The following is a 23,609-nucleotide window of genomic DNA, read 5'->3' as shown; positions in this document are numbered from 1 at the left end:
GGGCACCCTGAGCTTCAGAGAGAGAGAGAAGAGAGACAGGAGGGTCCCAGATGCTTCGGGACACACTGCAGACCTTTTTTTTCCTGGGACTGACTTTGACTGCAAGGATTTGTGGGAATTACCATCAGTCCTCAACTCCCAGCGTTTCCTTCTTTTGAACAAAGGATAAGGAGACAGTTGCTCTTCCCCCACAGGAAGGGCTCCATCCTGCACCAAGTGAGTCATACACCCCCTTGTCTCTGCCTTGCTGGGAAAAGGCTGAGAATTCACCTCACAGCCAGCCAAGGTGTGACACTGACACTGTCCATAAATGTAATTGCACCAGGAAGAACCTACAGTTTTTGGCGGTTGGTTTTTTTGGTTCTGAGGGAGTAGTTTGCTCTGGTCTATTTATAATTATATCTATATACTGTAGTCAAGAACAGATATCCTAATTAAAGTTCTTTTTTTAAATTTAAAAAGGGGTGATGTGGTTATTGAGGAGAAATCCTCTCCTCTGGTCTTGGTAAACACTTTGGCTTCCCTTAAACTAAGACAGAAGTGTCTGGTGAGAGACAGTATCCCTTCTGATATTCTCTCTGACACCAGGCAGCCAATATATTCAGCTTTATCAGAATAAAGAAGTGAGATGAAGACTCAGGGTAAAGTGGTATGCTGATAGATAAGAGGTTAACACATTTTTAGAAGTTTAAATTGTTTTGATAAGGAATTTGAAAAATTTTATTGCATAAATAGTCTTTCCCACTAAGTGCAACAAAACATTGGCTACTTTTATTTCACATAAACTAATCTACACACAACACAGTCAGGAACACTATTTGTAACCAAAACTAATTAGAGAACAAAGGATAAATTGTACTAATTTAAAATCAAAAATTTTTGTGAGTTTAAAATTCTGATAAAGAACAGTAACACATAAGGGCTCAGGATTACAAAACGAAACCAGCTAACTCACCTTCCAGGAGGAATTCCTCTCTTTGCAAGATCTATTCGTACTTTCTCTCCCACATGTCTATAAACCTCTACAATGGCTAGTATGGCAGCATCTCTCACCTGTGAATAAAGTTTAAATGGTTAATTTCAGGGTTAGAGAAGCCAAAATAACATCTGCTGACAGCCCACTAATCTACTAATTTCTACTGACTTGAATGCCAATTCATTTCCCAAAACAGCTGAAACAACGAGGGTAAAAAGGAAAGGAAATACAACTGCTTTTCAAGATGGCATTTTTTTCAAGCTAGAGCATCCCCAGATGGTAAAAAACAATCCTAGAAGTAACAGCTTTGGAGGCAATTTCTGGAACTGTAATATTTGTGGAAAAAAATTTATTTATTTAGGACTCTATCACAGTAGGCAGTACTTCCAAAAGTTACTTTCTGCACTCAGTCTGGACACACTTCATGTTGCTTTCATCTGTTTCCGTACACAGAAGGATCCTTCTGGAAAACTAAGGACCTGACTGCCCACACCATTTCAGTGTTTTCTTCATTTATTTCAACCTGATTCAGGTGGCATGACACTGGCACAAGGAAGGGAATAAGGCAAGACTGTGGAAGGGGAAACAACAATTAAAACTAGGAGATAAAGTGCCTCTTCAAAAGAATTCAAACCACAGTCATCACAAAAACAACTGCCAAAAATGCATTTTAGTAAATGCCATTATTCTGGACAAAGAATCACTGGAATAACTTTAGTTTTGTTCTTTTCAGAGGTTCAAACTGAACACACGATTGCTCAAAGAAAGAGGTAAAGTACATCTTTACTGATGATGAACAAACATGACAAATTCTTAACAGATTTTCTCTGTAACAGAACAATGCTGTGCTATCAGAGGACACAAAAACTTTGCTGCATTCAGAAATTTGGCATCAAGACTAATCCTGTTTATAAGACTATCTGCTGCCAATGGCATCTACTCCCTTACTGTATTCTTAGTCTTTTCTCTCAAACACAACCTCATATAAATTGAGGTATTTTATCCATTTCCATTTGAAGATCCTCTGAAGTTCCAATGCCACTGTTATGAACTGTATCTTGACTTTCACTGCAGATGTTTTTGCTTATGTAACTGACTTTAATGACAGTCCTTACACATTCCCAATTGGCATTTGGGTTCAGTTTAGAAAATAATTACACATAATAATGTTATCTTCAGCAAATTTGGCAAACTACTGCAGGTTCCATATAGGGGCTGCCTCTGGAGGCAATTCTTTGTGTAACTTTTTAAAATTTATTTTCTTTCAACATGCTCTATAAGAAACAACTACTGTCTAATTACTAGTTGCAACCTCTGAAGATAAAACTAAAGGGACCACTATATCGCAATACTCTGCCTTTGCAACTCCTTTCATCTTCCAGTGGATGGACTGATTAAGAAGAAAACTGATTTATTTTTTCTCATGGTAGAAAATCATTGTATGTTGTATACAAGGAGTTTATCAGCTTTCCTTTAAATACTTAATTTATTTTGCTTTCACTCTTCTGTAAAAGTATAGTTGTTTAACCACCAGTAAGTAACTAAATTCTTACCTGACTATTGGAGTCACCAAATGCTACACACAGATGTGGCACCAACTTGCTGAGGATTAATGGCTGTGCACCATAACTATTAAAAAAAAAAGGGTTATTTTTTACAGAAAACAGAAAATAATTTATGCAGAAATGAACTTTTAGCTCAGCATTCACACAATACAGACTGACATCAATCAAGCTCTGTCTATCTCTTACTAGTCAGTTGTCTAATTTTAAATAAGATAAAAATTCTCTAACTTTACTCTTTCTTTCAGAAAGCTCACTAGTTGTTTGGCTTTCCCCATGTATTAATGTAATCAAATCAGACCTCCTTAAGTGTTAGTTTCAGAGAAAAATGACATTCAGCAGAAGGATAGAACCATTACATCTCCATAGAAACAAAAAGCTTACATGTTTAAGGTAGCAACAAGACACAAACACACTCCTTCTCGGGATCGGTAATTCTTGTGTTTAAAACCAACAGCAAGGCGTTCCCAAATGTACTATAAAAGCAGAAATAATTGTCTTTAATTACCAGGAGCACAACACAATGTAATTCTATTCATATATTATAATTACATTCAGAACAGTTGCAAAAAAATAACAGAAGACTGGAAAAGTGATAAAAGTAACTTATGAAATGCACAATATGGAACACAACACAGATTAATTCTATGCCAAAACCAATTCCTCAAAAACATCTTTCAATCAGCTGAGTAATTTTGTTGTTTGAGAAACAGCTCTTAAAACATACAGAATTGTTGCAGTTAATACACACAGAACAAACATTTACCATACAAACTACTGACACAAGAAGAAATTGCAATATTCTTTTTCCTTCATATTCTGCTTCCCTGCCAGGACATTCTCTCATCCATTTTGGCTTGTCCTTATCCACACTCCTGCTGTCCCACTTCTCCCTTACAAATTTAAAGCAAAAGTTTCTTCCTCTTTTTCAATTATTTCTTGTCCATTAGCGTTCTAACTCCTCTGCTTTCATTTTTGCTCTGCTTTCGGTTCTCCCTTTCTGTGCTTCCCGTGGTGCGATCCCCTGGCTCACTAAACCCTCCTTTACCTTCTTGCGCACTCGTTTTTCGCTGCCTGCCTCGGCTCTTTTCCCTCCTCAACTCATCCTTCCCCCCTCCGCGCTGCTCCCGAGCCGCATGTCGGGGTGTAAGGAGTGCAAACATGGAGCTTACGCGAGAGGGGGTTCCCGCTGGTGCTGCGGAGCAGCTGCAGAGGAGGCTGGGGCTGCCGCTCGCCCCGGCTGCAGCGCTGCCATTACAGCCGCGCCAGCATCCGGGCAGCGTTGCCTAGCGATGGATGGAGGGATGGATGGATGGCAGCACACCGGCAAGGGCTGCACTCTTTGCAGCCCAGGCACCTCCCTCTTCCCAACTGCACCCCGCAGTGGTGCTACTGCAACCCACTGACGCCATGCAAGCCTGCCACGATGTATTAGATACTAATTATTGCCATTATTGCTTTCTGGAAAAGGAAAAAAGAAAAACCCTCACGCACAAACAGCTACTGATCAACAAAAAGAGAGGGTGTAAAAGCAGGGAATATGCATCCTCTTTATTAATGAGGTAGCACACACCACAGCAGACATAAAATTTTCCAATTAGAGCCCTGCTTGATAATTTTGTCCCATCTGTGGTGGTTTGTTTGTTTGTTTTATACTTCATTGGGTTTAGAGAAAACAAACCTTAGACAAGAAGGATGTGGCTTGCCAAAACTGCACAGCTGAATAACAAAGAACAGGATTTTATGGAAGAAAACATCCTTCCAATTAACTCACTGTCACGGACAAACATGGGAAAAAGGAAATCTCCTTTCTAGATGCACAAAAATACAGGTAGAGAGGGAACAGTAGAGTACTGAAACAAACAAAGCAGCCTGAAGAGAAATTTAGGCTTTCACTAAATTAACCCTTCTTTAAGAACTGAATTCTAAGCAGAAAAATTCTAATGGCTGGTTAGAAATTCCAACTCTCCCAGGTTGCCAGCAACAGTTGATGCTGACCTCCCTCTGTCCCATTCATGCACGTTTATACCACCTGTATTTTTATGCCTTCCTGCCCATAACCAGCTACATCCAGTTCTTGCTCCTGAAGAAAACCCCAAAACAACAAACCCATCTAAAACAACAAAAGGGATTTAATAACGGAACAAATTAAATATTATTCAGCAATACCCTAGAAGAGATGAGTTCACTAGAAAGAAACTTACAGGACTTATCCTCAAAAAATTATTCCACCCAGCTCTTCTAAGATGATTTCTGCAGCAAAGAGAGTCTAAAGCTCTGTATTTCAGTGTTGGAGGCACAAGAAAGACTTCTCTGTTTTGGTCCCTGCTGTGATGATGATTGATGCTTTTCATCCAAATTTTTAATGACCCATAAGCTGTCCTGAGAGCAGACAACCAAAGCCAGGCTTCTCCCAGCCTGGGGGAGTTACCAGGAGAGCCATATGTTCTCTTCTACACACACACTGTTTCAGGGACCACATGAAGCTTGTACACTTTCCGACACTGAGAGTAATCTCCAAAGAAAAAAGGAGACTACCTTCCATCACTCTGTGCACAGCCCAACAACTCTGCACAAACTGAAAGATGGACCAGTAATCTAAAACTCTTTTATCAAAAGGGCTTAGCACGAAGCAACTACCACCATTCTTTATCAGCAGCTGTTCAAAACAAAGGTATCTCCAAGATGCTCTGCTGTACACTTGTCCAAATGCAATTGCTGTAGAGGTTCACAGCTGCATTCCAGGTACTTGGGAGCATCCTGGGCACAGGAACACATCGTGTATGAACTACTGGCACCAAGGCACAAAAAAATGCTGCAATGACCTGAGTATGATCAGAACTGCAGCTTGTAAAAAAGATAAAGACATATCTTTGTGGATGACAGTACTACACCTTGATGTCTAAACCCCACACAAATCTGTAACTGAATTATATGAGAAAATGCATTAAGCTGTAAGGGAGATTAATGTGTCCCATAGTTGCCGAACACGCTACCTCTCCTTTCTATCAGGCAAACAAAGCAACTGAGAGCAATTTTCTCACTCCAGATCAAGTCTACAACATCTTATTCTCTGTGCAAAAACATTCAAACTTTTATCTGTGAATAAACAAAGCCAGGAATTAGTACACACAAGAAGCTCATTTTTGTTCCTTAATAATTTCTAGACTTAAAACTCAGAAACAAATTTTCTTCAGAAATTAAAAACTCAAATAGTAAGTTCCTACTCACAGTCAGGGTCTCCAGACTTCCAAATAACATCACTGCTCAAGAATATAATCTGTTTAAACAATCCTACGTTTTTCAGACTCAGAGAATAGAAATATAAAATTAAGCACTTGGAAGCCACTTAATGGTAAGAACTGATGGCTGAGTTAAACAAACCTCCTTAAAACCAAAGATGACATTCAGAGGACAATTTATACCCACCTCAGTTTGTCCAAGGTTCACAGAGCCTTGTGAAGTTAGAAAAGTTAGAAAATCTGCACCTCAACTGCAGGACTAGTCCAACATGTTCAAGTACAAAGCTGATTTTAAAATAAATTTGGAGCCAAATGAACTTATTTATTCCCATAATACAAACACAGACCCGGGAGATGCTTCAAACAGGCTTTAATTCACAAAGCCCTGTCACATGACATGAAAACATCTACTCAGGATTTAGCTACAATGTGCAAAAAATGCACAATCACACAACGCCAAGATTTTATCTATAGCTGAACGATGCATTAGTGTCAATACACTGAGAGTATCTTTAACATTTACACCATTAACAGTGACCATAACATTGTGACATATTCAGAGTTCATACGTAAGTCATAGGCTCACTGGAGGCCACTCTGAATCTAAATAAAGTAACCTTACCATGGGTGGTGCTGCTACATCCATCAACTTCAATATAAGATTCTGTGCTTGCTCTCGAACTTGGTCTTTGGCATCTCCCATACGATCTATCAAAGGCATGAGAACTACAGGAGAGACAAAAAAAAAAGAAAAGAAAAAAGATTAAACACCTAATGGAGATTTTCTAACACTTAAAGATATTTCCTTATACAGATTTAATATGTATGTAATTAAAAAAAAAAAGCTGACCTTAAGCAGGTCGCAGTATTTTAGTGTCAAATTAGTTTCTGAGTGTTTTACAAGACTAACAACAAATGCACAGGACTGAAATGAAACAAAACAGTATCTTTCAACAGGTTAAAAAGAAACCAAGCTTCCCATCTTGAAAAATTCTATGAAGGACTTCAATTTAATCTCCAAAAGTATGCCAACAGCTTCTGAATGTCTGGATTTTCTGAAAAGTAATGGTAGGCATGGTGAGTGTCAAAGAATTGGAGGAGGAAAAGAGGACTACCTTAAAATCAGTGGGATTCTGCTGTTAATTACAGGATATTTAAAAGCTTTAAATCCTTCTATTCACATATTCTATTTTCTGGGAACTCTGCCTTACTTCAGTAAAAGTTACTATTTTACAACAAGCATCTACAAGTAATAACTAAACAATAAATTTGCCAGTAAAAGAAAGGGAACAGAATCAAACTGAGGAGCTCTGAGTCCTCTGTTCCAACATTAAGAACAGCAGCCATTTCTGTACCAGGATTTTTACTGGACATACACACTGCTGAAGTTTGAATTTCCCCTCCTGCTATATTTGAACACTTTCTTACGGTCCTAATCTGAGTATTTGATTTACTGGCTCTGGATATTTCACTGATATCTTCAGCCACCATTATCAAGGTTTTGTGTTTTTCAGCCATCTTTTCTTCCCTTTCTCCTCTGAAAAAAATTATCACAGCTACTTTCACTTTACTGTTAGAGCAGAGTCTGGGGGTTTTTTGTTTGTGTCAGATTATTGTTGTTGTGATAGTGCAGGGTATTGTCTTTATGGTCAAGTTGAGGGTTTTAAGGGGTGTTTCTGTTTAGTTTGGTGGTTGGGTTTGAGTTTTTTTCCCTTTTTGGGAATGAAGAATAAACATCCAAACTCAAGAAGTGATTTTTTGAGTACACAGTTGACCCCTCCCTTCCAATCCCTCATACACCTACTGATGACATTTTTCTTTCCATGACCATTTTCATCACTTCCAAACTGACCTTGTCTCTGTACCATCCATCACCAGTGAGCTCTGCCACATCAACCCAACTGCTGGGCAGCTGAAACAACTCCAGCTTTACAGAGGGGGAAACAAACAGGCAGTGCCAGCCCTGTGGGAACACGGCTCCCTTGTGACTAATTAGCATGCTGAGTCATTTGGGGGAGCTGCAGATACCAGAGCCCTGCTCAGATCGCCAAGGCAAGCACAGAGAACAGCTACTGGAAGCTGCTGAACCAGATGAGGTCACCGAGTTAAACTGAGCCATGACACAGCCTCAGATTTCGGTGTGCACAGACACTGAACACGCTGCTCTGTCACTTGTGGAGCTCTGACAGAGGACAACATCCTATGGGAGCTGTTAAAGGGCACACAGGTCTGCAAGCTTGAGGGTTCCCCCCCTCCAAATCTCTAGTTTCTCTAAGACCCCATACAGGGCATGATGTATTCTGTTTGCACAAGACAAATGAAATCAGGCTGTTAAATGCTGGCAGCCACCAGCTGGTTTTCAGTTTGGTAGTTCATCTTTTCTGTCAGAAATTCCCTCTGATAGGGAATTATTTGAAGTTGGTTGCCTATTGATCAAGTTTTAAAATACTCAAGCAGAACGGGATCTCCACCAAACATATTTCAATTTGAATTACTCATGGCTTCATCACTTTTCCTCCAAATGTTACGCCATGTCTAGGAAGAGCTGTAGCAAAAAATAGCTGAAATTGTATTAGATGTCTTGTCTACAAATGAGTGGGAAACACACCTCCCTACCTAAAAATTCTGACAGTTTCAAACACTTGGGTCCATCCCAGCATCCTGTTTTGCTCATCACTCTTCTCTTTCCCAACTCCAAGCCTCAAAGCCTCTCCAGTCCTGCCCAGTCAAACATCACAGAGCACAAGAACCTCTTGAGTTCCTCATAAGAAACCTCACCTAAGCCCAAAGCAGCAAATAGAGCTGAGCATCAGGGATGACAGTGCAATACAGGCTTTTGCTCTACATCAGGATAAGCCAGTGCAGCTTTGCCTTACTCACTGTACCAACCACTCTTTCCCCCTCACAGCCCTTACCACACATTTATGAGTGTTTCCGCATTTACAAGGAGCATGGACAACATACTCAGACATTCAGAATTATGCACATGTCAATCAAAAGTATGAACTGAGAGGTGTATTGGCAATGAGCCAACAGGAACAGACTCTGGCATTTTGGCCACCTTAGGAACTATCTGCTGGGTTTTAGTGCACTAAGGTTTTATAAAAATTAACTTTGGCCAGCTTTAGGTGGGTTTCTATCCCTACAAGAACAGCTGAAATGATACTTAAACAATACGGGGCAAGTATTTACAAAAAATCAAGCCTGTCCTTTAGAAGATGAGAAAACTACAACATCCCAAAGAATGGCTGATCAGAAAATACAGAACGATGAACAATGCAGATCTTTTCTCCCAACTTCATTCCAAACATAACTGAACAACCACTTTGGCTGATGCTTTCCTTTAAGTTGTAATGCTTTCTCATCAGCATTACTGAATTGGTGTCCCTCTTTACGCTGCAATGCAAATACATGTATTTGGTTGCTCAGCCTGCAACCTCAACAATCTCAAACAGATGTTGGAGTCAAAGGACAGGTGAGGAAGGAGAAGCAGCACCACACATGAAGGAGACATTCCAAGTAGTAGCCTCCTAACAAGTTACTCAGGGAAGTATGTAATTTGCCACAAGCAGTCTGGGTTCACACATTCCTACTGTGCCATACAAACCTTATCCATCTTACGTCTTCTGTTGCCTCGTTTCTTTAATTATTTAAAAGGGATTTCGGAAAATGCAATAACATATCACATCTTTATTTCCACTGATATGCTGAAAAACATTACACTAAATTTGGGGGACCATGATTCCTTTTACAGTTGCTGTTTATTTTTTGCAAAGCATTATATTTCATTCAACTTGCCTCACTGCCACATTTCAGCACATTGCCAAAGCTTCCTACTGCTTCCAGCCACTCCTGAGGTTTGCCTGTTACAGGTTTTGGTTACTGAAGAAAACTTGAATGTTAGCAAAGATATTCTACAGCACACTAATTTGATCAGATTAACCTCAAACTGACCTTCTATAAATATACAGTCTGTTATTTATGCCTTTTTGCTTTCTATTATGTCATAGAACCATCAAATCATAGAATTGATTGAGTTGGAAAAGACCTCCAAGATCATCCAGTCCAACCCTTGATCCAACTCCAGTCCCTTTACGAGATGATGGCACTCAGTGCCACAGCCAGTCTCACCTTAAAAACCTCCAGGGATGGGGAATCCACCCCCTCTCTGGGCAGCCCATTCCAATGCCTGAGCACTCTCTCTGCAAAGAATTTTTTTCTGATCTCCAGCTTAAATTTCCCCTGCCAGAGCTTGAGCCCATGCCCCCTTGTCCTAACAGAGGGTTATTATCCCATCAGTTTCTTTTCCCATTTGTCATCCTTCTCGCAGCTGGGTAAACCTAAATAAATTTCCACTTATTCAAATTCACATAGCAATTTTATCACCACTTGTTGGAGAGTAGATGTGTGAGTTAAGGTCAAAACCAGCCTTCAGAGTCAGAATACAGTCTTGAGATACTAAATATTTATTTCCTCTACCAGGACTGAGGATGATAAGAGAAGTAAATCAGCAAAGTCAGTGCCTAGTGTGGCACCCACTGTATTTTTTAAAACTTGAGCAGCGTAACTATATGACCCGTGCAGCACAGAATGCCATAGGCAGCACAAACCATTTCCTTTTGTCAAACTTTAACAAGAGTTCCTTCTGGAGCTTTTCAGTTTCTATTACTGCTTTTTCTTCTCTCCTGACCACTTATACCTGCTCTTTGTACACCTGTGCCCATTTTAAGTCTCACATCTACTCACTTCTGTGAACCCACATTCCTACAAAGGCTGGAGAAGGGACTGGAGCACAAGTGCTGTGGGGAGAGGCTGAGGGAGCTGGGGGTGTTTAGCCCGGAGGAGACTCAGAGGTGACCTCAGCACTGTCTAGAACTACCTGAAGGGAAGTTCTGACCAGGAGGGGGTTGGTCTCTTCTCCCAGGCACTCAGCAATAGGACAAGGGGGCACGGGCTCAAGCTCTGCCAGGGGAAATTGAAGTTGCATACCAGGAAAAAATTCCTTCCAGAGAGAGTAATCAGGCATTGGAATGGTGGTGGATTCCCCATCCCTGGAGGTTTTTAAACTGAGATTGGCCGTGGCACTGAGTGCCATGATCTGATAAAGGGACTGGAGTTGGACCAAGGGTTGGACTTGATGATCTCAGAGGTCTTTTCCAACCCAATCCATTCTATGATTCTGTGACCTACAAAAAAGCATTAAACAAAGAAGAATCTTTACTGAGGGAACACCATCAGTGCTGGCAAAAACTCTGTTCCTAAAAAGAAAAGTCTTTGAGGACTGAAACAGATTAAACCTGGGCAGCAATATCTGCCTCATTTCCTCGGCACCCTTGCCAGCTCAGGGAGCAGCACTGAACAGCTGTCATGAGAAAGGAGGGAGGGAAACAGCTGCCTCTGCAATTAGAGCAGCCTCTGCTGTTCTGGACAAGATGCACAGGGGGGGAATGGAATCCTGCAGGGGCTCCTACGGGGCCACCAACAGGCCCAGCCTGACACATCCTCGTGGCCAAGCGCGACTTCCAAGCAGAGAATGGTCAGCAGGTGCTCAGAGGGGTCCTCACTGTCCCCCTCCTTAACAGAAAATCTAGGCCACAGTCAGTTTAATCAAAAGTCATCTCAGACATTAATAATGTGCTTCTTGGGGACTGTAGGAGCTAATTAAGGAAAGTATTAATGGGATTAATGAGACATACTTTTCATCATCAGTAGCAGAGGGGAAGAAGACACGTTTTTGATATGATACACCCAGGAATCTATCAAGGTGTCAGTCTCAGGAACATTAGAAGAGAGTTGGAGAGGTGTGTCAGACCAGAAAGAAAACTAGAAGGTAAAGGAAAAAATGTTCATGTCATCTTTTGCATTATTTTTAGCTCTAAGCTAAGGCTTTTTACAGAACCAGTATTAATTAGCATCACACAGAAAACAGGGCTAGGATTTCTCTGCTCTGATTCAACAGCATTGCATTTCGAGGTGTCATATAGTGAAATGTCCACGGACAGCAAGCAGATGGTACTCTAAATCACTCAAGCATGGAGCACTTCAGGTAAAATTAATTCCCACTACTAATAAAGTCCAGTGCCAGCCAGCCAGGACAAAAAAAGCATTAAAAGGCTGCCTAGAACTTTTTTGTTGTTGTTGTTAACTAAAGCTTTAAAGAATCTGTCACCAAGATGAAAAAAGCTGCAGCTTAAATCAGCTATGACCATTAACTGTGACCACCAGCTACAGAGGGAATGAAATAAAACCTAAGGATCTTCTGCGATGCTACAGGAAGTTAATATTTTTGTTAAATTTGAAAATATAAAAGTAGCTGTTAGGGAGGAAAAATATAAATAATGGACTGTCCTCTAAAAGTCCTTTCTAAAAAAGATCTGAAATTGTCAGCATTTTGTTGTTTAAGAAAATCCTACAACAGTCCAACACAGCTTTTCCCGAGGTCAATAAGCTAAGAAATTAGAAGGCAGCATCAGACAAAACACCTGACTTGCATTTAGCTGCAACAAGGCATCCTTGAGACAAGACACATAAATAGAAAAGCTTGTTTTACATTATCTGAGCAACTCAATTCTTCAGTTATTTGCTTTAATTTCAAAGTTTTCTCTTTTCCTGAGCTTGGCCATATTTTAAGCAAAGACATGGGCCAGATGATCTTAAAGGTGCCTTCCAACCTAATTATTTCAGGTTTTATGTTTAGTTGTTCTGCAAGCATTTGTAATCTTGAATCTTCAGTAGAATGGGCTGTTAAGTCTCAATATTTCAATGAAAATATCAAAAATGAAAAGTGAGAATAAAAATCAGTCAGGCCCTAAACCCTAAAGATTCAGTATTTTTCTACATATACCTATGGTAGCTCAGACTGATAAAAGTTCTTGGTTTTCATGGATTTGATGAATGTTCAAAGCATTTCTCCATCCCAAAATAAAACCACTTATTGAAAAGTCACATCTTGAATAACTGCACATTTAAGTCTTTTCTATCCAAATAATTCAATCATTAAGCAAGAGAAAAAGCAAAAATTTACACCCTGGGTGTCACTTACTAAATGCCGACTTCCTCAAACAAGTACTTCCAAATTCTTCTACCCAATTTTTAATCCAAATGCACTCCAAAATTTAATGCGTGTTCCAAGTCCTTAGAAGTGCTTTAAAACACATCAGGCAACAGAAACATTTAGGTTAGAAAAGACCTTTAAGATCAAGTCCAACCATTAACCCAACACTGCTAAGGCCACCACTAAACCATCCCCCTCAGTGCCACATCTACAAGTCTTCAAAGTCTCCAGGGGTGGTGACTCAACACTTTCTCTGGGCAGCTGTTCCAGTGCTTGAGAACACCTTCCATGAAGACAATACCCAATCGCCCCGGCACAACCTGGGGCCATTTCCTCTTGTCCTATCACTTGTTCCTTAAGAGAAGAGACTGATTTCCATCCCACTGTAACCTTTAAGTTGTTGTAGAGAGCAATGAGATTCCCCCAGAGCTTCCTTTTCCCCAGGCTACATAATCCACAGCTGCTTCTCACCAGACTTGTGCTCCAGGCCCTTCATCAGCTTCCCTGCCCTTCTCTGGACTCGCTCCAGCACATCTATGGCTTTTTGTGATGAAGGGCCCAAAACTGAATACAAGATTTGAGGTGCAGCCTCACCAGTGCCCAGTGCAGGGGCAGGAAGTGACTGCCCTGGTCCTGCTGGCCACAGTATTGCCGATACAGGTCAGGATGCCACTGGCCCCCTTGGCCACCTGGGCACGCTCTGGTTCATGTTCAGCCACCTCGGGTCCTTTTTCTGCCCCACTGCAGGGGCTGTTGTGACCCAAGAGCAGGACAAGGCACTTTCCTTGCTGTAACTCCCAGCACTGGCCCCAGCTCCTGGTCCAGCCTGTGCAGCTGCCTCTGCAGAGCCTCCTGCTCTCAGCAGAACCAACACTGTGCCCAGCCTGGTCTGCTCCCCAAACTGGCTGAGGGTTCACTCCATCCCCTTGCCCAGACCATGGATAAAGACACTCAACAGAACCAGCCCCAGTACTGACCCCAGAGCTACACCACTTGTGACCAGTCACCACATGGATTTAACTCCATCATGACCCACTCCCTGGGCTCAGCCCTCCAGTCAGTTCTAAGCCAGTGAAGAGGGCACCATTCAGGCTGTGGGCAGCCACACCTGCATGCTTAATTATACAATCATAGAATCGATGGAGTTGGAAAAGACCTCCGAGATCATCAAGTCCAACCCTTGGTCCTACTCCAGTCCCTTTACCAGATCATGGCACTCAGTGCCACAGCCAATCTCACCTTAAAAACCTCCAGGGACGGGGAACCCACCCCCTCTCTGGGCAGCCCATTCCAATGCCTGAGCACTCTCTCTGCAAAGAATTTTTGTCTGATCTCCAACTTCAATTTACCCTGACAGAGCTTGAGCCCGTGCCCCCTTGTCCTATTGCTGGGTGCCTGGGAGAAGAGACCAACCCCCACCTGGCCAGAACTTCCCTTCAGGCAGTTCCAGACAGTGCTGAGGTCACCTCTGAGCCTCCTCTTCTCCAGGATAAGCAGCCCCAGCTCCCTCAGCCTCTCCCCACAGCACTTGTGCTCCAGTCCCTTCTCCAGCCTCGTTGCTCTTCTCTGGACCCGCTCCAGCCCCTCAATCTCTTTCCTGAACTGAGGGGCCCAGAACTGAACACAACACTTAAGGTGTGGCCTCACCAACACAGAGTACAGGGGAAGGGTCACTGCTCTGGTCCTTATTTATCCTGGTCCTGGATTTAAGTCCGATCACCACTCCACCCTCTGGGCTCAGCCCTTCAGCCAGTTCCAAGTCACTGAAGAGGGCACCAGCCAGGCCATGGTCAGCCACACTTGCATGCTTAATTCTAACAATACATTTCACAGAGCATTTAAATTAGTCTGAGGATTCTAATCCAAATGTTTTTCCAACACTTCTTGAAGCTACTTGGTAAAAAATTTAAACACTTCAAATTGGTTCCCCATATTAGTATATAGTGCTATAACTGTGTGGCAAAAATACACTGCGCATTAAAACTGAAACAGTTCCCCTATATCTATTTTTTTTTCTCATTCCTTTTGATAAGAACAAGAGAGCAAAGTAACATCACTTCTTTTAGAAAACAAAACCACAAGTATGACTAAAGACTTCTCCCAGAAATTTTATCATCTGGACACATATGCCCATAATTCTAATACTCTATTACTGATATATAATATTTTAATAATTAATGCCATCACCTGGGAAAAGAGATTGTGACAGAGTAATTATGTACTCTTATGTAATCTCTTTTAATCACAGAACAAGCAGTAGTTTTAAATACCAAAGAACACAACACTCAAACACTGCTTTGTTTTTCCCAGGATATGGACACAGTGTCACATGAATGAAGACATACCCTGGTATTTATTGCTTCCTAGGTATTTTCAAGAAACTTAATTGCAAATACCAAAAGAAAGATTCTGAATTTGTGTGCCCAGATTTCCAGAGCTCTGATGCCAGCTGCAGAGAATATGCAATGGGGTTAATAATAAAAGAGTAACACCTCAGAAGGGATTCACTGCAACATTAGATTGTTGCCTAGGAAACAGATTTAAGTCTCTTATCAGGCATTATACTTCAACACAAAGATAACTAACATGGTCTTTGGACTTTTGAAAAACATCTGCCCTACAACTATTGTACTGTTTTGCCTAAGTGTAATTTATGGCATGTATGTAGCTGTAAAGATGGAAATAATAATAAAGTGTTTGTGTTTTTCACTCAATAGCAAAGCCTGTCATGCCACTGGGGGTGAATATTCAGTCACATCAGTTTTCTTCTCTTCACTCTATCCCTGTCATAACTGAACAGGAAATTAAATGGGGATGCCAGGAGGTGGAATATGGTTTGCCATATTACAGTTGGGTCATACATTATTATACTTTCATCCTTTACTGAGATCTGAATCACGAATAAAAACATCTCAGGATTACCAGAATATAATACTCTTTATTAAAAAACACATTTAAGGTTGCAAGTATTTTATGCCAAAAATCCCGCTACTTAAATTAAAAAAAAACAATAAAAATGAAACTTCATCTAGAAAATAGGAGTAATTTACAAAGGGCAGAGAACAGTATTCCAGATAAACAGCATCCTTTCCTATAGTCAGGGTGCAATCCTGACCATCTGTGAGAATCCAAGTGCCTACAATAACTTACTGCAATGAGACGTTAACTACAGTTTGGGTATTTCAAAGTAGTAATAAATTGCCAGGAAAAGTTCTGTTGTGTTTGTCTTCAAAAAATAATATACTCACATTTTTTGAATCAAAATACACAAAGTAAAAGCCTACCATGTAAAATATTAACTTGTTACACAGTTGAAACACTTTGTTTCCAAATTTCCCAACATTTTCAGCCTTGATACCATGTTCCTTATTTTCTCCTCAAATCACCTGTACACACTGCACACCTACAGTACATGATTACACACCTCATTAACTACGTTCAGATTGAAGAATTTCGTAGCTTGGTTATGTCCAGTTAAGTCAAAGTGCCAAAATGGCAGTTTGAGGAGAATAGTTGTTTGCATATTCAGCCTAATGCACCCTACAGGTGTTGATTCTGGAGATGCTCAGAGGACCAATTTCAGCTGAAGGCACCACTACTCAGCTTCTGGAATACACAGCTACAGATATCTATTGATATTACATGTTTGATGGTCAACCAGTGCCACTACTCTGTGGGTTTTTTTAATATAAATGCTACTGATCCCTGAAATGTAAATCTTGAACTTTATCATAACCTCAAACTACTCAACTACTGGGACAAAAAAACCCCAAAATACCAACAAATGATAGTGTTTTTCAAACTATTCCCAAATAGTTTATACTTAAAAAAAATGAAAAGCTTCGAACCTTTAATAAGTTACTGTAATTTTAAGTTCTACACACCACTAAATTATAAGCCATAACAGAACTCTGAAGCCTAGCACTGTTTGTAGCTATAAATGGAGACTATTCAGAAATCAATATTGTGAACAGCACAACACGCCTCCAGTTCCCTTCCACCACTCCAGTACAAAATTAACCAGCCAAAGAAAAACTCTGCAACCAAAACAGACAAATTCTGCAGCACTCTAAAAAGAAGATATGGAAAGAAGAGGAAGCTTAAAATTTTGACTGACAATTTGAGACAGCTGGGGATTCTGGGAGCACAATGTAAGGTTAACTCACCCAAATTTTGCAAGAAAACGTTAAGCATAAACTTCTCAATTAAAACAGCCAGTGATATAACTCCAATGTTAATGCCCTCATATCACTGTCTGCTTTCACAGACAGCAGCAAAATGAGTTGAGCAGTGTAGCTTGCTGGTACCTCCCAGAAGAACTGCCTCATGCTCAGGCACATGTAGATCCATGTCCTGGTTCAGCAGGTGGGACCAGTTTATCACTGTGTGTGGGTGACCAAAGCTGTGTATTCCACACCCTCTATTCAGTTCTCATGACCTCTTAACAATGGACCATTTGCAGCAGCTGCCCAGGGCACACCTGACCCCTCAGGATGTGAGCTGGGTGTGAAAGACACCTGTGAGGTAAGAGCTGGGATAACTCCCCTCCAGGGAGTCATTGGCACCTTCAGACCCACCTAAGGGGTCATGACTGCTCATGGGCCATCAATGATTCCAAAATCCCCCCTGACTCACAGAGTTAATCACCCACTGTGTAACTCCCTGCTCTGGGGGAGGGACTGGGTGCCCCCCCTCCCTGGACCTGAGGAGATATAATCTTGGAGTTTGAAGACCTCAGGGAACCACTCCTCAGATCTGGAGGAGGATCAGAACACTGACAGGAGGAGACCACCACTCTCAGCCAGACTGTGACCACCACTCTGCACCAGACTGCGACTGTCATCTGCACAAACAGGTTTTTTCACTTCCTTTTGCTTTGGACTTGGGGCAACCACGCGGGTCTCAGCACAGGGGCCAACAAACCCCTTTGTGTTTGTGCCCCAGAGTGCTGGGTTATACTACTGGGGTTTTGTGGGTGTCTCGGTTTAGCCCAGCCCTCTAGCCAAGCCTGAACTGCCTTCCCCCCTCCTTCCCACAGTCTTCCCAGCAAAGGAAAAAAAAATGAAAAGAAAGCAAGAACTCAAAAGAAACTGAAGTAAAATTAGAATATACATATATTTTCTAACATCTACAACTACATATACAACTTGTACACACTATTAGGGCCCCCCTCCCCTCAGGGAAAAGGGAACGGGAGAGGGGAAGAAGGAGAGACAAAAAACCCTCACAAAACATACAAATACAATCAAAAACTTCAAAGAAGAAAGCAGGGAAACTGGTAAAGATAGAATCTTACCAATTCCAAGAGGAAAATCAACCAAACAAAAGGACCAAATGTCTGGGTTCCTTCTGCTCCCCCAAGCTTCGCCAGAAGAACCAAGGGAAAAAAAAAACTAACTTCTTATCTCCTTTTCAGTCCAATCCTCCTTTGTTACGTGGAAAACACATGTGGAATACTTATGTAATGTCCACTTCCCTAGTTACAACTGGTTACTAAGGAAGCCTGGATCAAACCCATCACAGTGGGTTAAAAACCAATTTCTCTCTTTGTGCCATTGCATTTATTGTAATATTGTTATCAAATTGTAGCTCTGACTTATAATCTCTTTTGTATTGAGTTTGTTTCTCCTGCTGGTTTACATTTAAACCAGCACAATCCATTAATATGAAATCCACTCCAGCACACATTTCACACAGGAGTAACAGTACTTCTTTTTTCATCCCATAAAAGCTTTACAGTCCTGTTACCCAACAGGAGGTGGCCCACATCATCTCTGAGACCACAGGCATAAGGCTCTGACTTAAGTGGTCTGCAAATAAAACCTTCAACCCTCAACACAAGTCAAAGATAACAGACATATGTCACTGTAATTTTCAGATGACTGTCTCAGGGAGTGGTTACCAACCATACAGCATGAAACTAATTACTGAAAAGACACGCCAGGAACCTTTTAAAAATTCTCAACCACCACACAGAAATCAGTGACTGCGTAACAAGTGAATACCGAGGCCTTATTATACAATTATTTTCATTCCAACAACATCAGTAAGATGCCTACCAGTATATTGTAATTAGCTCAGAAAGTTTTCACCATGTTCCACTTCAGCTGCCAGGGCCAGGGGGGAAAGTGTCTTTTACTTTGTGGTCTTAAGAAAAAAGAAGTTGTATTTCACTTACCAGTTCCTATATAGGCTTTAAAGCGCCCTGATAGTCTGTCGACAAAGGCACCTAAAACATCCAATCCCAGCAGCGCTACCTGTTGAAGCAAAAGAGTATCATAAAGATATTACAAAAGAGATCACTGAAGAATTTGGTAGACTATATTTCAAATAAATTAGTCATACAAATGCAAGCATGCTGAAAGGCTGTATCCTAACCTGAAGACAAATTAAAGAGCTCATAATTCCTTCATTTATTAAGACCAAGTTATCAGAATATGTTTGGAATGGATCGAGTTTATTTAATTATACCAGAGCACCTCAGATTATTCAGTCCTTAAAACAGAAGAAAATAAATACTAGAAGTTCAATGCTTTCGTATTTTCAAATATAAAAACCCAGACAAAACCAAGGTTCAAATGGTTTCCCAGATGACAAGAGCTTACTTCAAGGTGGCTACTTAGCTCATCCACTAAGGTTATTACATCATTTTCCAAATTCCCAAAAGAAAATAACTGAGGCCAGCTAATACTGTTTTCCCTCGTGGTTCAGACCACACCGTTTGTCCACCTGCTTGTTAAGCTTGGAAAGCTTTATTTCTCACTTGCTCATGAAAAAAAAATCTGAAACAAACGAAGCCAACAAGAAAAACACACAAACAACACCATGAAGAAAAACAAACAAACAAAAACAAATCAGAAAACAAACATAAGTTCAAAACACTACTGGAATTGACAGGAAATTTCCCATTTATGAGCTGGATGAGGGAACAATATCCACTAACAGAAATAAAAACATGATCAGAAACTATCACTCAGATTGAATTATTTTAAAAAGTCAGAACACTGTTAATGATCCCGGTATTGTTCCAAGATTTCATTCTTAACTTACTGTAGTAGTTCATTAGGAATTTGCATTTTCAAACTTGTAGTTAACTCAATGTGTTGCCCATGAAGGTACAAAAGGAACCATCATTTGTCAAAGGAACAACAACCTTCTGAAGCTCAGGCATTCCCAACAGCTTTTCCTCCTCCTTATTTTCTAGTAGGACAAGCACTGCAAATTTTTCCCCATGAACCCATGGGCAGAGTTCCTCCCCTCTATTAGCTGTTTATTCTCATAAAACTTGGAACCAGATTTTCTTGGACCTCTCTGCTTCCTTAAGATCCCTATCAGCCACAATTGTCCACATCAGACAGCCAGCCAAGAAAGCCCTGAGTGGATTTGCATGTGCACACCCATGGCCCATGCACAGGATCACGTGAGCTTTGCTTCCATAGGAAACCAGACAGAGGAGGGCCCCAGGATCAGAAGAAGCAACATCATTAACCAGATTTTAATAAATTTTGTATTAGTACAATAGATGTTCTCACAGAAGGCATAAAGCTGAGTTCCAAGTTAGTACAACCTACTTGGAGACTCAACTTTATTACACACTAAAATAGAGAATGGCCAGAGTAAGTGGATGCCATGACTGGCTTAAATTAATATACTGTCAAAAACTGACTGTATCTACAGCTTAGAGTGAGAAAACAATACTGTAACTGGCAACTTACTTAGACAAAAAAAATTAGCTTTTATGGTAATGGCAAGATTTCCCACAAACTCCTGCCTTTAATGTTATTTTCCACATTGTCAAGTTATATGAAACCGGAGTCAAAATTTGCTTTTAAAAAAGCAGTGCCTGAAAGAAGTCACAAATTCATTCTGGATATGAAACTGCTTTCCTGTGCTGTTTCCTGACTATGAGTCCCACCTTAGACTTGTCCTCACGGACAACATTTAAGATACTTTGTGATGCAAATATTTTGGGGTCTATTACTGCACAAACAGCAGCCTTTCCTTCTGTGAAGGTACTTTACAGAGAGTCTCCCTCTCTTCTCTGCACATTTCATTATCTTTCTGTCTTGAAGATTTCTACCATTTTGAACAGCAGCCCAGAAACTCAAAAACAGCAAAGCACACAAGTGTGAGCTTTAGCTGGTACAAAGTCCTCTATGGGTTGCAACTTTAACAAGGTAACAGGTATGAAAAGTCACAATATCTGGAGAATGTATATGTATGGCCAGACTTCGAGAACGAAGATATTCAGAAGGGCTCTCCCCACGTGCCCTTCCAGCCTGTGCAGTGGATTTTTTAGGTGAGGCTCAGCGTGCACAGAACTGGCCCCACCGTTTAAGTCCTGAGGTCCATCTGCCACAGCCAAGTGAGCTTGGACAGTGACAGGGAAGTCCTCGGGACTGTCACAGCCCCCGGTACTGACCGGGGCTGACCCTGCTGAGCATCTGGGATGGGATGGCAGGGAGGCTTTAACTGCCAGGGGACAGTCTCCACTGAGACCCGAACTCAGGAACTTGGGATTCAGAGTCCAGAGTGATCTCCATTACACCACGGTACCTCCCCCATCTGGAGAATAAGAAAGTGTGAATCTCCACAAGCTGGAGTAATGGGAAACTGCTCTTCTACAGAATTCATTCTCATTCCACATTACAAGTCAGCTGACCCACAAACCTACCAAATACAACAGGTGAACTACCTCTTACCTATTTAATGAATCAGTTTTAACGTTTCTTTGCTTTGATACACAGTGTTTTTGAGCTTCAGCACGTTCTAGTAGGTATTATCTGTGCAGTATTGCAGTATTCAAGCAGCCTTTTGGTAGGAGTCCTTACAATTTATATGGGGCCACATGAACAGCATTCAAAAAACAACAACAATCAACAAAAAACTCTACCAAAAAAAACCAAAAGAAACCCTCAAAATAAAAGACAATTAAAAAAATCCTAAACTGAGGCAGAACGGATCAGCCACAAAGAGGTTCTAAGCTCTGAGACACTGTGAGACCACTCACCAACACAGGCTCTCCACTATCAATAGAAAATCCTTTCACCAACATCACTGCTCTCTCCCTACAAGCTTCAAAGAGGGATGAATGCCTTCTGGGATTAAAATCCATGGATTTGTTTCTAACTTTGCATTCATTAAGCCTTTTACTTGCTGTCTAGAAAGAGCCTTTGTATGCTGAGACTGACTCATCAGCTCACTATTGTTTGAAGCACATAAACACCGCTCTTAAGGTTCATGGGGGAAAAGAAATTTAGGCTCATTTCAACTCGTTGTGCTATTCTTTGACAAGCCAGTGTTCAGGACCATCCTTGACTTCTCAGATCACAACAAGATTGTCAAACCAAGTGAGAAATATTTTATCTGTTCTGGATAAAAAGGACCAGACTCTTTAGTGAAATCAAGATATTCCAACCAAAATGCAAATATGAATTGAATCAGTGATTAGTAATTAAGCTTATTCTTGCTCTGCAGCTTGTCCTTTTTCCAGCTCTTTCTACACATGCTTTGCAGCACTGCCCCTGCTCTTCTGTGGATAACTCCTGTTTCTGCTAGGAAAAGAAATACTGTTCTTCAAAGCATCCCTGGATAATCATGCACACTTATTGTTATTCTCACAGTGATTCTGTAATTTCCTGTGCCTGTGGGGGCCATCCAGGGGCAGGACACTACCAGGAAAACATGTCTAGTTGCATAAATTACCAAATTACCTTAATATGAATGTCCTTGGATAGATACCAAGGATAGAATGCCTTTGTCACAGGATCTCTGAATTGTATATGGAAATACAGATCACAATCTGTGATCCAGTCGTGGGAATCTAATGGGGGAATGATGGAGGTCCCTATCTGCAAATCTGAAGAATGAAGTTGGGCACTGGACTTCCTGTCACCATGGGGACAGCTGTGGTATCCCTCACAATTCCTGACAAACAGAAGAGTGCAGGCCAAACGACTACGCCCTGCAAGAACCAGCATTGCTCCAGCCCTGCAGAGCTGCAACAACACACAGACAAGAACTTCAGGAGACTTTTTCCTAAACTATTGTCAGCCAAGACCAAAGGTGCACTTTGTCAATTCTCAAATAATCATAGAATCAATTGGGTTGGAAAAGACTTCTGAGATCATCAAGTCCAACCCTTGGTCCAACTCCAGTCCCTTTACCAGATCATGGCACTCAGTGCCATGGCCAGTCTCACCTTAAAAACCTCCAGGGATGGGGAATCCACCCCCTCTCTGGGCAGCCCATTCCAATACCTGATTACTCTCTCTGGAAAGAATTTTTTGCTGGTATGCAACTTCAATTTCCCCTGGCAGAGCTTGAGCCTGTGCCCCCTTGTCCTATTGCTGAGTGCCTGGGAGAAGAGACCAACCCCCACCTGGCTAAAACTTCCCTTCAGGGAAGCACCCTGCAGGCAGCTCAACATGAGAGAAAAACACGGAGCCTCCTGTGCTTTGCTTCTTCAAGTTTTATATTCCTAGTTCTCTCTGCTTATTTTCCTGGACACACTCCTGCTCTCCTACTGCACAGGATGCTCCATCACTTTTTGCTCCCTCTACTGTTTTACACTCCAGCTCTATCCACCCTGTGCACTTTGCTGAGATGGTGTCCTAGTTCAGCTGGAGGGACCAGCTAACCCTGTGTGGTGGTGATCAAACCTGTGTATTCCACCCCCTCTATTCATTCCCCAAGGACAATGGGCCATTAGCAGCAGCTGCCCAGGGAGCCATTATCACTTCACACCCAGCCTGAGGGGGGCGGAGCTGCTAATG

General features: G+C 41.4%; 1 protein-coding gene across 39 annotated transcripts in view; it reads right to left on the bottom strand.

The window, feature by feature from the left end:
- The window catches only part of CLASP2 (cytoplasmic linker associated protein 2), a 156,441-nt gene that overhangs the window by 118,115 nt on the left and 14,717 nt on the right, over positions 1-23,609 (bottom strand). For 37 of the 39 annotated variants that reach the window (XM_071561468.1, XM_071561473.1, XM_071561469.1 and 34 more), the window contains exons 2-6: positions 19,013-19,091; positions 6,403-6,506; positions 2,923-3,014; positions 2,530-2,605; positions 956-1,053 (exon numbers count right to left, since the gene is read on the bottom strand). In XM_071561468.1, the coding sequence (XP_071417569.1) occupies positions 956-1,053; positions 2,530-2,605; positions 2,923-3,014; positions 6,403-6,506; positions 19,013-19,091 (449 nt within the window). Of the gene's footprint in view, positions 1-955; positions 1,054-2,529; positions 2,606-2,922; positions 3,015-3,710; positions 3,823-6,402; positions 6,507-19,012; positions 19,092-23,609 lie in introns of those variants that run through there. The other 2 variants (XM_071561516.1, XM_071561502.1) reach the window with 2 other exon arrangements.

Source organism: Pithys albifrons, chromosome 7, assembly GCF_047495875.1.
Source record: "Pithys albifrons albifrons isolate INPA30051 chromosome 7, PitAlb_v1, whole genome shotgun sequence".
Classification (NCBI taxonomy): domain Eukaryota; kingdom Metazoa; phylum Chordata; class Aves; order Passeriformes; family Thamnophilidae; genus Pithys; species Pithys albifrons.
Note: the sequence above shows the minus strand (reverse complement) of the source record. Positions and strands in the feature narration are given on the sequence as shown.